The following is a 13692-nucleotide window of genomic DNA, read 5'->3' as shown; positions in this document are numbered from 1 at the left end:
TTCAAAATGTTGTATAACCATCACCTCTATTTCCAGAACTTTTTCATCATCCCAAACAAATAAGTGGAATCATTTAATATTTGTCCTTTTAAATTTGGCTTATTTCACCTAGCATAATGTCTTCAAAGTTCATCCATATTGCAGCATGTATCAGAACTTCATTTTTTTAAAAGTTTTTTTAAAAATTAATTTATTTATTTTTGGCTGTGTTGGGTCTCCGTTGCTGCACGCGGGCTTTCTCTAGTTGCGGAGAGCGAGGGCTATTTCTCGTTGCAGTGCGCAGGCTTCTCATTGCAGTGGCTTCTCTCCAGAGCGCAGACTCAGCAGCTGTGGTGCACGGGCTTAGCTGCTCCGTGGCATGTGGGATCCTCCCAGACCAGGGCTCGAACCTGTGTCTCCTGCATTGGCAGGCGGATTCCCAACCACTGCACCACCAGGGAAGCCCAGAACTTCATTTTTTAAATGGCTGAATAATATTCCATTATGTGTATATACAATATCATAAAGAACGTGGGGGTCAATTATGGAAAATGGAATGCAACCACTCCAGTAATCACATGTGACTTTAGAAGATAAGAACCTATAAGAACCTTCAATTGCTGGAGTCTTTGATGGGAATTCTGTTTCTATAAAAACAGCCATTGATAACTATTGGATGCTTTAGGCTTGTTAGGTCTGGGTTGAGGCAAACAGCCCCCAGCCTGCTTAAATCGCTTGTTCGGCTGCTGACCCTAAAGTTCCTGACAAGGTTGGGTCCCTTGGCTAACTTCAAATCAACTAAACATGTTTTACATCAATACAGACTTCTTTGTGTGTCTTGAACAACCCCATATGGTTCATTGCAGAGAAGCAGCGCCCTCTCCATGTAGCTCTTGAGGGTATTGGTTGTGATGGATGTTTAATAGCATATTACCAGGGGATCTCCCAGCTGTACTTCTGTTTTTTAACAAAGCTGCCCAGAGCAAACTGAGGAAGGGGCTACCAGCATTTAATTCCTACAAACTAAAATTCTGTGAGTGTAAATACTGGACTCTTGGGACATAGGGTACTTAAAAGCCCATTTGAATAATTTTTTAGGCCTGGAGAAGCCTGAGAATGCTTCTTTTTCAGACGCAGGACCTAATTACAGCCTTATAGGCCCTAGGCACTCCTCTAACATCCCATTACACGGATTAAAATGCACCCAGTGTTCCATGTGGGATATATTTTCTTGCTGTAAAAAATTTTATAGACTCTTCATGACATTGCTTTTAAGATTATGCACATCACTTTGTGGTATCTGAGGCTATGGAGCCTGAAAGATAAAATCTGGTGCCATAATGCTTTGGTATAAAGGAGTCTCAGTTCTGGGAACCCTCTTAAACTTGTGGAAATCCCACATCAGTACTGCCCTTAGGCTTAGGCTAGGAAGGCCCCAGCCCTGGGTCCATGCTCTAGCTGGCCTCCTCCACCATGCCCCTCCCCATGGCCAGGCTTGTTCACTCCAAAACCTCACCCTCCTCCCACACCACCCTCCAGGTTCTGGGACCCTCGAATTTCCTGCCCAGCCACCCCTGAGTCTGCTTCCAGGGCTCTGTGGGCCTCTTCACTTGGTCTGCCCTCTGGAAGGTGCACCATGATCCCTGTGTGTGCGCACCTAGCCCTAGGGAGGCCAAGTGGTAGTTTCTTGGAGGTGTGTGAACAGAGCTTGGATGTGCACATCCAGGCTGGGGTGTCTGCATGTGTGTGTGCAGGATGGAGACACTAGTGAGAATAAAAAGGGGTCAGGCCAGAGGTGGGGGGCTGGCTCTTCCCATATAGCCATGTCCGGTATGGAGCTCTGAGGTGAAGACTGAGAATCCTCAATTCAAACCTGGTGTATTTTTCAAGGTAGGAGGATAGAAAATATTTTAATAAAATATTGTCTACTGGTTTGATTTATACTTTGAAATATTTAGACATATGGTATGAGGGCCTCCATTTGTATTTTTCACTAATCCCCACAAATATGAGGGGTGGGCCTTTCCCACATGATGCCCTACACCCATTTTGCTAAATGTTTAACACCTTGAAATGACCTTAAAATTTTTTTTCCCCAAAATGAACTTGTGTCCACACATAATTGAAAAACTGTCTATTGACAAAACCTAGGGTGGGATATAATGAAAAGAGTGCTAGGAAATTTTGTAGGTCATTTATTTCCGCTTCAAAAATGTTCCTCCAATTTATAGATATTTTGGCAGGTTTTATTTGAGGAAGAGATGGGGAGGTAGATCCAGGTAAAATTTATTAAGCATCCCTTCTGTTGCAGACATTGCTAAATACTTGAGAGCAGTATCACTTTTAACTCCCTAAGATAGCCTACTGAAAATGGTTCTGTTATCTTCTCATTCTAGAGAGTAGGAAATGGCTGATGGAATAGGGCTGGAGCCCAGAGAAATGGGAGTGACCTGGAGGGGGCCTGACTCACTGAGAAGAGTTAAATGAACAATGTCCTCCCCCAGTGGCATGCATGGTCTTGCATATGGAGCACATCCCATTTCCCAAGACTTCCAGCAGCTAACTGCTGAAGAGCAGTCATCAGTCATGAACTCAGGTTAGCTCAGGGGATCTCAAGGAGATGCAGGACAGCCTCTTGGGAGCAGTTTCACGAAGTGGGTATTGGAGCTGGTTGTGACAATGACAGGAGAAATTACTGACTGAGTGAAGGGAGAGGCAGGCGTGCTAAAGTCTTGCTCTCAGAAGCATTGTCCTGGATTTGCAGCATGCCTTTCAGACAACATGACTTTTGAATGTCCCACCAGGATTCATGTAGGTGAAAACCTGTTTCGATGATATAAATCTCCAACGCATTCTGTTTTACATATTAACTCAATTTTGATGGGGCACGATTTTAATAGACGTTGAATTTTCCAGGAATGCCTGTAAATAGGGCCAAGATCGAGCTTTTATTGGGAACTGAGTCCATTTAAGAAATTATATCATCAATAACAATATTTGTAGCTATTCACAATGGATGTGTTTAGTACTTATTTTTATTTTTTTAAAAAAATTTTATTTATTTATTTATTTATTTTTGGCTGTGTTGGGTCTTCGTTGCTGTACGCGGGCTTTCTCTAGTTGCGGCGAGTGGGGTCCACTATTCGTTGAGGTGCGCGGGCTTCTCATTGCAGTGGCTTCTCTCATTGTGGAGCACGGGCTCTAGGCGCATGGGCTTCAGTAGTTGCGGCACACGGGCTCTAGCGCACAGGCTCAGTAGTTGTGGCACACGAGCTTAGTTGCTCCGCGGCATGTGGGATCTTCCCAGACCAGGGATCGAACCCGTGTCCCCTGCATTGGCAGGCGGATTCTCAACCACTGCGCCACCGGGGAAGGGAAGCCCCCCGGGGAAGCCCCCCGGGGAAGCCCCCAGTACTTATTTTTAAATATCACTAATGAAGAAATTCAACGGTTGAATATTGTTTTACATACCCAAACTTAATTATAAGAAGGTGCAGCAACTGATTGCTTCACTATGACCTTCAGTGTTCCGGTACTCAAATATTTTCATACTGAAATTCATATTATGTCATAATTAAACTACTTCTCTCATCCTTTTTCATTATATAGAGGTTAAACATGTTGTTTCTGAAATCGTGCATGTAGGTAAGTTGTGTTAGCTATGTTTACTTCCCCCGCCCCCGGGGAGTACAGGTGGCCCGAGAAAAGATTTCTTCGTGCAGGTCGCTGTCCCAACCAAGTCGACCCCGCCCCACGCCGCGGGCCCCGCCCCTAGGGCTTCGGCCACGCTCAACGTGGCGGCGACGCCGGTCCGCCGAGGCGCCTGCGCAGGTCGCATATGGCGCGTCCCACTCCAGTCATGGCGGCCCTCTGCCAGACGGCGGGCAGCGGGGTTCTGGAAACGTGTGGTCTGGAGCGGATTTTGGAGGCGTTGAAGCTGCTGCTGAGCCCGGGAGGTGAGAGGACGGATCTCGGCGCCTGGCTGCACCCGGGACTCTCAGGGCCAGCGGTCTTCCAGGGCTGCCCTTCTTCCCGCGGCTTGCGCCCCTCAGGCCCTCCCCGGGACCCCTCTGGCCCTGAGGCCGCCCAGCCCCGCACCTGGGGGCTTTGGGCAGGGTCTGTCCAGCCTCATTTTACCCTTGCGGAAACCGAGGTTCAGGGAGGGCTGGGGTCCGTTGAATACTGATACTAACCAAGTACAATATCTCGAGCGCTTACCTTGGGCCAGGCGCTGTGTTAAGCATCTCGGGTGCCTGATTTCAGCCGTCCCTGCTGCAGCCCTGTAAGGGGACTGCAGACACAGCCTCAGAGAGGGCCCAGCCTCTTGAGGGCGCAGGGTCAGATGTGGACACTAGAGATTCGTACAAAGTGCTAAGGAGTCCAGAAAAAGGAAGCAGTGACGTTTGAGCTGTGTTTTGGGGCGAGGATTTAGGGATTTACAGTCACTTTTAATCTTTCCTGGTGAGTTGATAAGATCTTCCCAATTTAGAATTAGAAGGGACCTTGGGAGTGGTGTAGCCTGGGCACTCTCCTTTTACAGCTGAGGACGCCCACGGCTCACCGAAGAGATTAACCTGACCAAGATCACATGGTCAAATTAGAGGCAGAACACGAACCTAGAGCCTAGAACCTAGGTCTGCCGAACCCCCTTCTCAGACCAAGGCAGATTATTCAGTATGGAGCCTCTGATGTTATCTGGAGCTTTGAGAAAGATACGCAAGAAGTAGGGCCCTACTTATAAATTAGAGCGTATAATTTGGAGGAAGGGGTTTGTAGCGTGAGCAAAATAAGGTACATGAAGGTGATGTTCCCAGTTTCAGATTTTGAGATTCCCCCCCCCCGCCCCCCAAACTACGAAAACTCCCAAAACATTATACCATAATTGCGGCAAGTGAAAAGAAGTTATTAATGGGGAATTTCCTGGCAGTCCAGTGGTTAGGACTCAGCGCTCTCACTGCGGAGGGCCCGGGTTCAATCCCTGGTGGGGGAACTAAGATCGCACAATCCGTGAGGTGCAGGCAAAAAAAAAAGTTATTAATAAGAGTAATTGAGTGCCTGCTAAGTGTCAGTCCCTATAGTGTGCTGTTTATGTATGTATCTTTTTTTCCTCACAACAATCGCATGAGATAGGTATTACTTCTATTCCATTTTACAGATGAAGGAACCAAGGCTCAGGTACATTAGAAATTGCACAATGCCAGTCTCCTACGTGATAGAGTTAGGATTTGAATTCAGACACCTTCAACTGCAGTATGGTAACTATACTACTTTGCCCAAATGAAGAATTAAAATACAATTAAAATTGTGCAAAATACAATTTTAACTTGCTAATGGAGAGGTTACTTGTCCAGTAACTGAAACTGTCTAGAACATGACTGAGAACAGGAATAAATAAGTTAAAAAGTCTGGAAGTAATCATCTGTCACAAAGCATATACACTTCATCGGAAGACCCTCTTTAACTCTCAAAGAGTATGTGGTGGAGTTCCATACATCTACTCATTTAGCTTAGGAGAATTCAAGCATTCCTATTTGAAAAAGAATAATTTAAGTAACTTGGTAAAATGATATTATTTTGCACAGACAGGCTAATATATATTATGTGAATCTTTCTGCTGTTTTATCATATCAGCTGCTAAGGGAATTAAAAAAATACCTGTGCATAATAAGTATTCAAATGTTCCCAATGGACAGAGGATGTTGAGACAAGATTAAAGTATTTGCTAAAATTATATCCAGCTAGATTAAACGTCTTTTCATCTGCCTTTGACTACCTTTGAGGTAATATTTACTGAGAGTCAACTGTATGTAGTATTCTATCCTCAGTGCTTTTGGAGGTAGAAATATAATTTAATGACTTGTGCTCTCAAGCATCTTGTTTGTTTGGGGAGATGGTACTCCACATATAGACCAAAGATATTCAACATGGCAGGATAATACTATTGGTGAATGGATGGTACAGGTAGCAATTGGATAGAGAAGGAGTTATCCAGGGATGGGGCTGGGGAAGGCTACAAGAGAAAGAAGGCTTCAGTCCAGGTGGGAAGAAACCAAGTCTTTCCCTTTTGAGCCATCAAAAGTTCTACAGCATTAAGTGTTTTCTCTTCCCCTGCCTTCCATTTCTGTTCTCAATTATGGGGCAAATAAGAATAACATCTTCACTTCCATTATTAGGAAGTGTGTTAAGCAGAATTTGAAAGGGGTTTTTCAGTTCTGGTGAAGTTTTGCTTGAGGTCATCTCAACAGTAGTTTTCCTAAAATAACTTTCCACACTAAATATATATTTGTTGAACTCTGTCATTAAATTTGAATTACGTGGTGGTGGGGGGCTGGAAATTTTGGTGATTTGTAAATAATGAAGCTGTATCACCCTTATTTTTGCACACCATATTGCTTTGTACTTTGAACTTAATAAAAACTACTGCACAGATTAAGAAGTCTGCTTTTAAATGTCACAAAGCATAGACATTTACATTGGTGATTGGGAAGAATAAATAATACTGTTTATGAGGGCAGCATTTCCCAAAGTGTGATACGGATGGTTTTAGGCAGTAGGTAGAGAAATATTTTGAGGCTGAAAAGCATCGAGTAGTGATCAAGAGCTTGGGTTCTGGAGCCAGCTTGCCAGAGTTGAATATGCTCTGGGGCAAATAGCTTAACCTTAGTCTCCTCATCTGGAAACAAGAATAATAATATAATACTCCATACCTCACAGAGTTGGTGTGAGGATTGAATTAAATACACCAAGCCCTTAGGACAGTATATTAACTATTACTAATTTAGGTTTAAAAAATGATTTAATTTGAAGAAATAAACAAGTAAAGCTAAGAAGACACCTGGTACTCAGATAAATGGCAAAAATCGTGGACGTGCTATATGACTGTAATTTGGAAAACATTGTTTTAAGGCCTCAGATCTCAAACTTTTTGGTTTGAGCACTTAACACTGTTAAAAAGTGTTGAGGACTTAAAAGAGCTTTTATGTGGGTTATGTGTATCAATATTTACTGTATTAGAAATTAAGACTTCAAGAGAAACCTTTTAACTTTATTTAAATATAACAGTAACCTGTTACATGTTAACATAATGACATTTTTAATGAAAAAAAATGTATTTTGCAAAATAAAATAACTTAGCAGGAAGAGTGACATTGTTTTACATTTGGGTGGCATTGTTTTACATTTTTGCAAATCTCCTTAATGTCTGTCTTATTAGAAGAGAGCTGGATTTTTGTATTTGCTTCTGTGTTCAATCCGTCATGACAGGTTGTTTTGATTGAAATAAATGAAGAAAATCTATACTCACATAGGTATGTAGTTGGAAAGGGAGGCGATTTCCATCATCTTTTCAGATAATTGTGTCTATTCCTCTTTAAAACTCAACAAGAGGTAATTTCTTAAAAGGTTAGTTATAATGAATCTGAACTCATATCAGTGAACTTTTCAGACTTGGTACACTCAAGAGAGCACGAGAGCGTAAAAGGCAAATAATGTCTTAGTATTAATATGAAAATAGTTTTGACCTTGTAGACTTTCTGAGAGAATCTTGGGAAGGGCTTCAAAACCTGAGACCCTATACCACACTTTGAGAACTGCTGCTCTCAGAGAATGCCTTATTTATTTTCAAGTAGATTTTATTTTTGTCACCAGTAGAGGGCAGAGGAGACTACTTTATTAAGGGGCTCTTGGAAAACAGTTAATAGCTTTTGTTTTAAGTCACTTTCTTTGTGTCCCATGTTTGGGTTCCAACATCTTATAAAGTCACAGGAGGTCACCTAGAGATTGTTTAGTGATCTTAATGGTTAGTGGCAACAAGCTATGAAAGCACTCATTTCCTTTTTAGGTATATATTACCCAAACAAACCAGATATTCATGCCAGTGGGTCAGAACACTTGCCCTGAACAGTCCTAGAGAAATATTGGAAAAATCTTACTCTTCTGATTCTCACTATGTTGAAAAAAAAAGTGTTATTGTTCGTTTTTCTTTTCATAGAGGTAGTTAATATTCCTTGTAGTAAAGCTTTAAAAAATATTAAAGAAACTAAAAGAAGAAAATTAAAATGACCTTAATCCCACTATCCAGAGATTACATTTTGGGAATTATATATATTTTTTGTTTACAAAAATGATCTCATATACTGCATACTGTTTTATAACCTTAAAATATGTTTTTAGTACAGAAACAATACATAGTCACTGTGGAAAAAATTTTTTAACATAATGAAGCAAAAAAGAAAAATCACCCAAAACCCTACCATCCAGAGATTATCACTGTTAATACTTTGAAGTATAGCTTTTGAGGTCTTTTTCTATGTGTGTACGCATGCACACACATGTATATATTTTAATAAAGTTAGGTTCATTCTGTTCTTTTATTGTTCAGTTTTCAGAATAATACGTTAGTGTCTCAGCAGTCTCCAAAGGTAGCCAATGGAGTGATTTTTTTTGTTTTGTTTTATTATGAATAGATTTTTGTATATACATGTTTCAGTTATTGTACTCATTATTTTTAAAAATTGTTTATTTATTTATTTATTTATGGCCACGTTGGTCTTTGTTGCTGCGCGCAGGCTTTCTCCAGTTGCGGTGAGTGGGGGCTACTCTTTGTTGCGGTGCGAGGGCTTCTTATTGCAGTAGCTTCTCTTGTTGTGGAGCACAGGCTGTAGGCGCGCGGGCTCTAGAGCCCAGGCTCAGTAGTTGTGGCACACAGGCTTAGTCGCAGCATGTGGGATCTTCCTGGACCAAGGCTCGAACCCGTGTCCTCTGCATTGGCAGGTGGATTCTCAACCACTGCGCCACCAGGAAAGTCCTGTACTCATTACTCTTGATACTCTCATTGTTCCATTTGTGGCCTGTGGGACCCATTCAGGTTGGCTGTTGGACTCTTTGATGTGACCCTAGTAACCCTAGTAGTCTTTGATTGCTTCTTTGCTTTCAGGCATAAGATATCTCAGACTTGTCTTATACATTTCTTGCTGCGTTCTTGAAAACAAATCTCTTTAAGAAAAAGTGATATTTAGAGACCACAAGATAGACACTAGTGACATTTATTGCTACTGAAGTGTCATTGCTTCCAGGCTTTTTCAATGATTGGAACTAGGAAATATGTGGATTTTCAGAAGACAAAAAACAAATCGAGAGTTCGTACTGATATTCCCAATTAAAATGAAATATTATAGAGTTTAAATTTTTCCTAACATTATGAAAAATTTTAAGCTTATAGAAAAGTTGAAGGAATTTTACCTTGAAAATTTGTATACCATGACCTAGATTCTTTAACATGTATTTGTCCACCTAGCCATTCTTCTTTACTATATTTTATATTTTTATCTTTGTATTTTTTTCTCTTATCTGAAAATATTGGTTCCTAATGAAATTAATGTAGTTATTTACTTATTTCATATATATACACACAAATATATAGTTACATATTCATATATAATATATTCACACATGCATATAATATTTTAAAAAACAAATCCTACATTACTATCATCAACACACCTGCTGTTTCTAAGGGATTTTTGTTTGCTTTTGTCCTCAGGATGTACAAAGTTCTATATTTCAAGTCACTTGAAATAATTCTCTGTGTGGTTGTGCTGCTAACTTGGTTTAGAGTAGGAGTTGGCACACTTTTTCTGTAAAGAAGCAGGCAGTAAATATTTTGGGCTTTGTGATCCATACTGTCTCTGTCACAACTATTTACCTCTGCTGTTGTAGCTCGGGAGCAGCCAAAGATAATATGTAAATAAATAGCATGTCTATGTTCCAATAAAACTTTACTTGTAGAAATAGGTGGTGGGCCTGATTTGACCTGTAGATTGTAGTTTGGCAACCTTGGACATAAAGTATAGATTAGGTTCATTTGTTTTTTATTTTTAGGAATATTTTGAATTTTCTTTTTGATTTAATTTTTTTAACTATGAAAAAAAATACAGGGCTCCAAAAGGAAAACTCTAAAACTCATCCCTGTCTCCTCCCCACTGATCTCTCCCTCTCTCTATAGACAACTCATTTTAGTTAATTTTTAATTTGTTTTTCCACTGCTTTTTTAAAAAATAAAAACAAATAATATATTTCATGTTCCTTCCCATTGTAACACAAAAGTTATCATACTGTATACATTCTTCTACGCCTTACTTTTTATTTATTTATTTATTTATTTACTTATGGCTGTGTTGGGTCTTCGTTTCTGTGCGAGGGCTTTCTTCTAGTTGTGGCAAGCGGGGGCCACTCTTCATCGCGGTGCGCGGGCCTCTCACCATCGCGGCCTCTCTTGTTGTGGAGCACAGGCTCCAGATGCGCAGGCTCAGCAATTGTGGCCCACGGGCCCAGTTGCTCCGCAGCATGTGGGATCCTCCCAGACCAGGGCTCGAACCCGTGTTCCCAGCATTGTCAGGCAGACTCTCAACCACTGCGCCACCAGGGAAGCCCCCTACGCCTTACTTTTTAAATTCAATATGTCTTAGTGATCACTGCATAGTGGTACACAGAAGTCTTCCTCTTTCCCTTTTACAGCTGCAGGGTATTCCATTATGTGGATATGCTACTGTTTATTCATCGATTCTCTATTAATGGATATTTGGGTTGTTTTAAGCCTTTTGTTAATGTAAGAAATACTTTTACTGGACTCAGTGGGTCCACCGCTTGGGGTGCTTAGCCAGTGAACACACCAAGTACTTTTTTTAAAAAATAAATTTATTTATTTACTTACTTATTATTTTTGGCTGCATTGGGTTTTTGTTGCTGTGCAGGGACTTTTCTCTAGTTGTGGCAAGCGGGGGCTACTCTTTGTTGCGGTGCGAGGGCTTCTCATTGCGGTGGCTTCTCTTGTTGTGGAGCACCGGCTCTAGAGCACAGGCTCAGTAGTTGTGGCGCATAGGCTTAGTTGCTCCGCAGCATGTGGAATCTTCCCGGACCAGGGCTCGAACCCGTGTCCCCTGCATTGGCAGGCGGATTCTTAACCACTGTGCCACCAGCGAAGTCCCAAGTACTTTCTTAAAGCAGAAGACAAGTAAGGAGTCAGGGAGATAGTGTTACTGAGTCCAAGCTCTTACTGCTCACTGCTCTCCCATGACAGGCCAATAAATCGAGACAGGTGTTGGGGCAGGGAATAGCGGCTTTTTTTGGAAAACCAGCAGACTGAGAAGATGGTGGACTGGGGTCCGAAAGAACCATCTTACCTGAGTTAGAATTCAGGCTTCTTTTATACTAAAAGGGGAAAGGGTGTGGCTTGTTGTTTCAGACTTCTTGGTGCTGGCCAGACCCACATTCTTGCAGCTGTCCACATAGGTCTAGTCATGATGTTCCTATAAACCTCCAACTGAGAAAAATGTTATTTTCTCTTCTGCAACTTTTTATTTCTATGTGAAAGGAAAAGGGTTATACCTTTAAAGGTCAAGCCTGGGAGGCAGAGCATTGAGAAAAGGCTGTCATGTATATTTCAGGCAATAGGCAACATTCTTTTACAAAGGTGCAGAGCCAGCATAACTAAGTACAGACAACAGAGCACAAAGGTTAGAGCTAAAGGAATAGCTCCAGTATGGAGTCAGGTTTGTTCTTTGTTACAGTAGTTCTCAAAGTACTGTCTCCCCTAACCACTGGACCAGGGAAGGTTTAAGCCTGGGGGGCATGCATATTCATGAAACGGCAGGCATGATCATCCATAAGCATTATAATGAGGCAGCAGTTACTCCAGGTTGCCCAAAACTGCAAGCAAGCAGGTACTTGGGTGTTTGCTTGTACTGTAGTATCTTGTTGGATGTGTTGTAACCTTTTTAGGACAGCTGGTATCTGGAACTTTCTGAGATTTAATGATTTAACAGTCAGTTTCTGCAAAACAAAGCACACTTTGATTCAACCCCATCCCTCCCCTACTGCTGCCTAACTAACAATATGGCAATGAGTAGCTTTGTGTATATGTCACTTTGCATTTTTGCCTGTGTATCTATCTTAGGATAGATTCCTAAAAGAGGGATTGCTGGGCCAATGGTTAAATGCTTATGTAGTTTTGCTAGATATTGCCAAATTTCTCTTCTTAGGGATGTACCATTTTAGCCCCTTACCAGCCATGTATGAGAGTGTGTGTTTCTGTAAAACACAAAATGTGTTATAAAAACTTTTGGATTTTAGCCACTTGATAGATGGGAAGTGATATTTCAGTATAGTTTTAATTTACTTTTCTCTTAGGAGCAAGGTTGATCATATGTTCATGTTTAAGAGCAATTTGCATTTCTTTTTCTGTAAACTGTTCATATCTTTTGCCCATGTAGTGTTTCATACTCTGTTCACTTTAGAATATATTTAGTGAACATGTCATTAAATAATGTTCAACATAGTTTAATGGCTTCAAATAATCCATTTTTCATTCATTCAGTAACTACTTATTTTGAACAGCAACTGTGTGTCAGACAGGCCTTGTTCCAGGCAAGAGTACAGCAGTGAACAAAACAGCAACATCCCTGTCCTCAAGGAGTTTTTATTCTAGTTGGTGGAGAGACAATAATAAACAAAATAAATATTACATATACACATAGTACGTTGGATACAGGTAGACCATAATTTACTCAACATGTATTTCTAATTTTACACTATTATAAATAATGCATTGTTGAACACCCTTTTAGTTACCATCAATTGCATTTTGATCCTTTCTTAGAAGATATATTAACCTTAGTTTTGAAGTCTATTGCTGCTTGAATTCATTTATATTTTCAGCATTTTATTATGGTTTTATAACCATAACCCACCTTTTCATATTATGTTTTTAGTAGTCATCCTGGGATTACAATGTACATCCTTAATTTTTCACAATCTGCTTAGAATTAATATTGTACTACTTCACAGAACTCGTAAAAACCTTGCAACTATAAGGGTCCTTTTACAGCTCCCCACCCCTTTTAGGTTTTATGCTGTAGTTTTCATGTTTATTTTATCTATGTAAGTTATAAATCCCATAATACAATTTTATAAATTTTGCTTTAGACAGTTACATATATTTAAAGAAATTAAGAGGAAAAAATTAGTCTTTTATATTTACCCACATATTTACCATTTCTGATGCTTTTCCTTCTTTGCTGAAGATCCAAGTTTCCATCTGGTACTGTTTTCCTTCAGCTTGAAGAACTTTCTTTAACATTTCTTTGTATTCCAGATCTGCTGGCAGTCAGTTATCTTAGTTTTCATTGTTCTGAAAATGTCTTCATTTTACTTTCATTTTTGAAGGTTACTTTTTATTGGATATAGAAGAGTGAGTTGACAGGTTTTTTCCCCCCTGTCAGCACTTTAAAGATGTTTTTCTGCTATCTTTTAGCATTCATTGCTTTCAAGATTTTCTCTTTATCTCTGGTTTTAACAATTGACTATAATATGTGTAGATGTTATTTTCTTTCTACTTATCCTGATTGGGCATCACTGAGCTTACTGAATCTGTAAATTTATGTTTTTTTCACTAAATTTTGGAAATTTTTGGTCATTCATTATTTCTTCAAATCCTTTTGTGCTCCATTTTCTCTCCTCTCCTTTTATTCTAGTTATCTATTTTATTACAAATAGATCATTTGATATTGTTCACAGATCCTAAGGCTCTATTTCTTTAAAATGTTTTTCTCTTTGTTGTTCAGATTGGATAATTTCTAGGGATATATCTTCAAGTTCACTCTTTTTTTTTTTTTTTGGTCATCTCAAAGCTGTTAAGTACATCAATTGATTTTTTAA

General features: G+C 40.1%; 2 protein-coding genes across 5 annotated transcripts in view; both read left to right on the top strand.

Annotated features, from left to right (window-relative positions):
- The window catches only part of HAS3 (hyaluronan synthase 3), a 229423-nt gene that overhangs the window by 21558 nt on the left and 194173 nt on the right, over positions 1 to 13692 (top strand). The window lies entirely within an intron of this gene.
- Positions 3432 to 13692, top strand: part of TANGO6 (transport and golgi organization 6 homolog) — a 178982-nt gene continuing 168721 nt past the window's right edge. For 2 of the 4 annotated variants that reach the window (XM_082369796.1, XM_082369798.1), the window contains exon 1: positions 3432 to 3935. In XM_082369796.1, coding sequence (XP_082225922.1) covers positions 3818 to 3935 — 118 coding nt within the window. In that variant the 5' untranslated portion in view covers positions 3432 to 3817. The remainder of the gene's footprint in view (positions 3936 to 13692) is intronic. The other 2 variants (XM_082369797.1, XM_082369795.1) reach the window with 2 other exon arrangements.

This window comes from Balaenoptera borealis (genome assembly GCF_965194805.1).
Source record: "Balaenoptera borealis genome assembly, chromosome: 19".
Classification (NCBI taxonomy): Eukaryota; Metazoa; Chordata; class Mammalia; order Artiodactyla; family Balaenopteridae; genus Balaenoptera; species Balaenoptera borealis.
The sequence above is the reverse complement of the archived record's forward strand: the minus strand, read 5'-3'. Positions and strand labels throughout refer to the sequence as shown.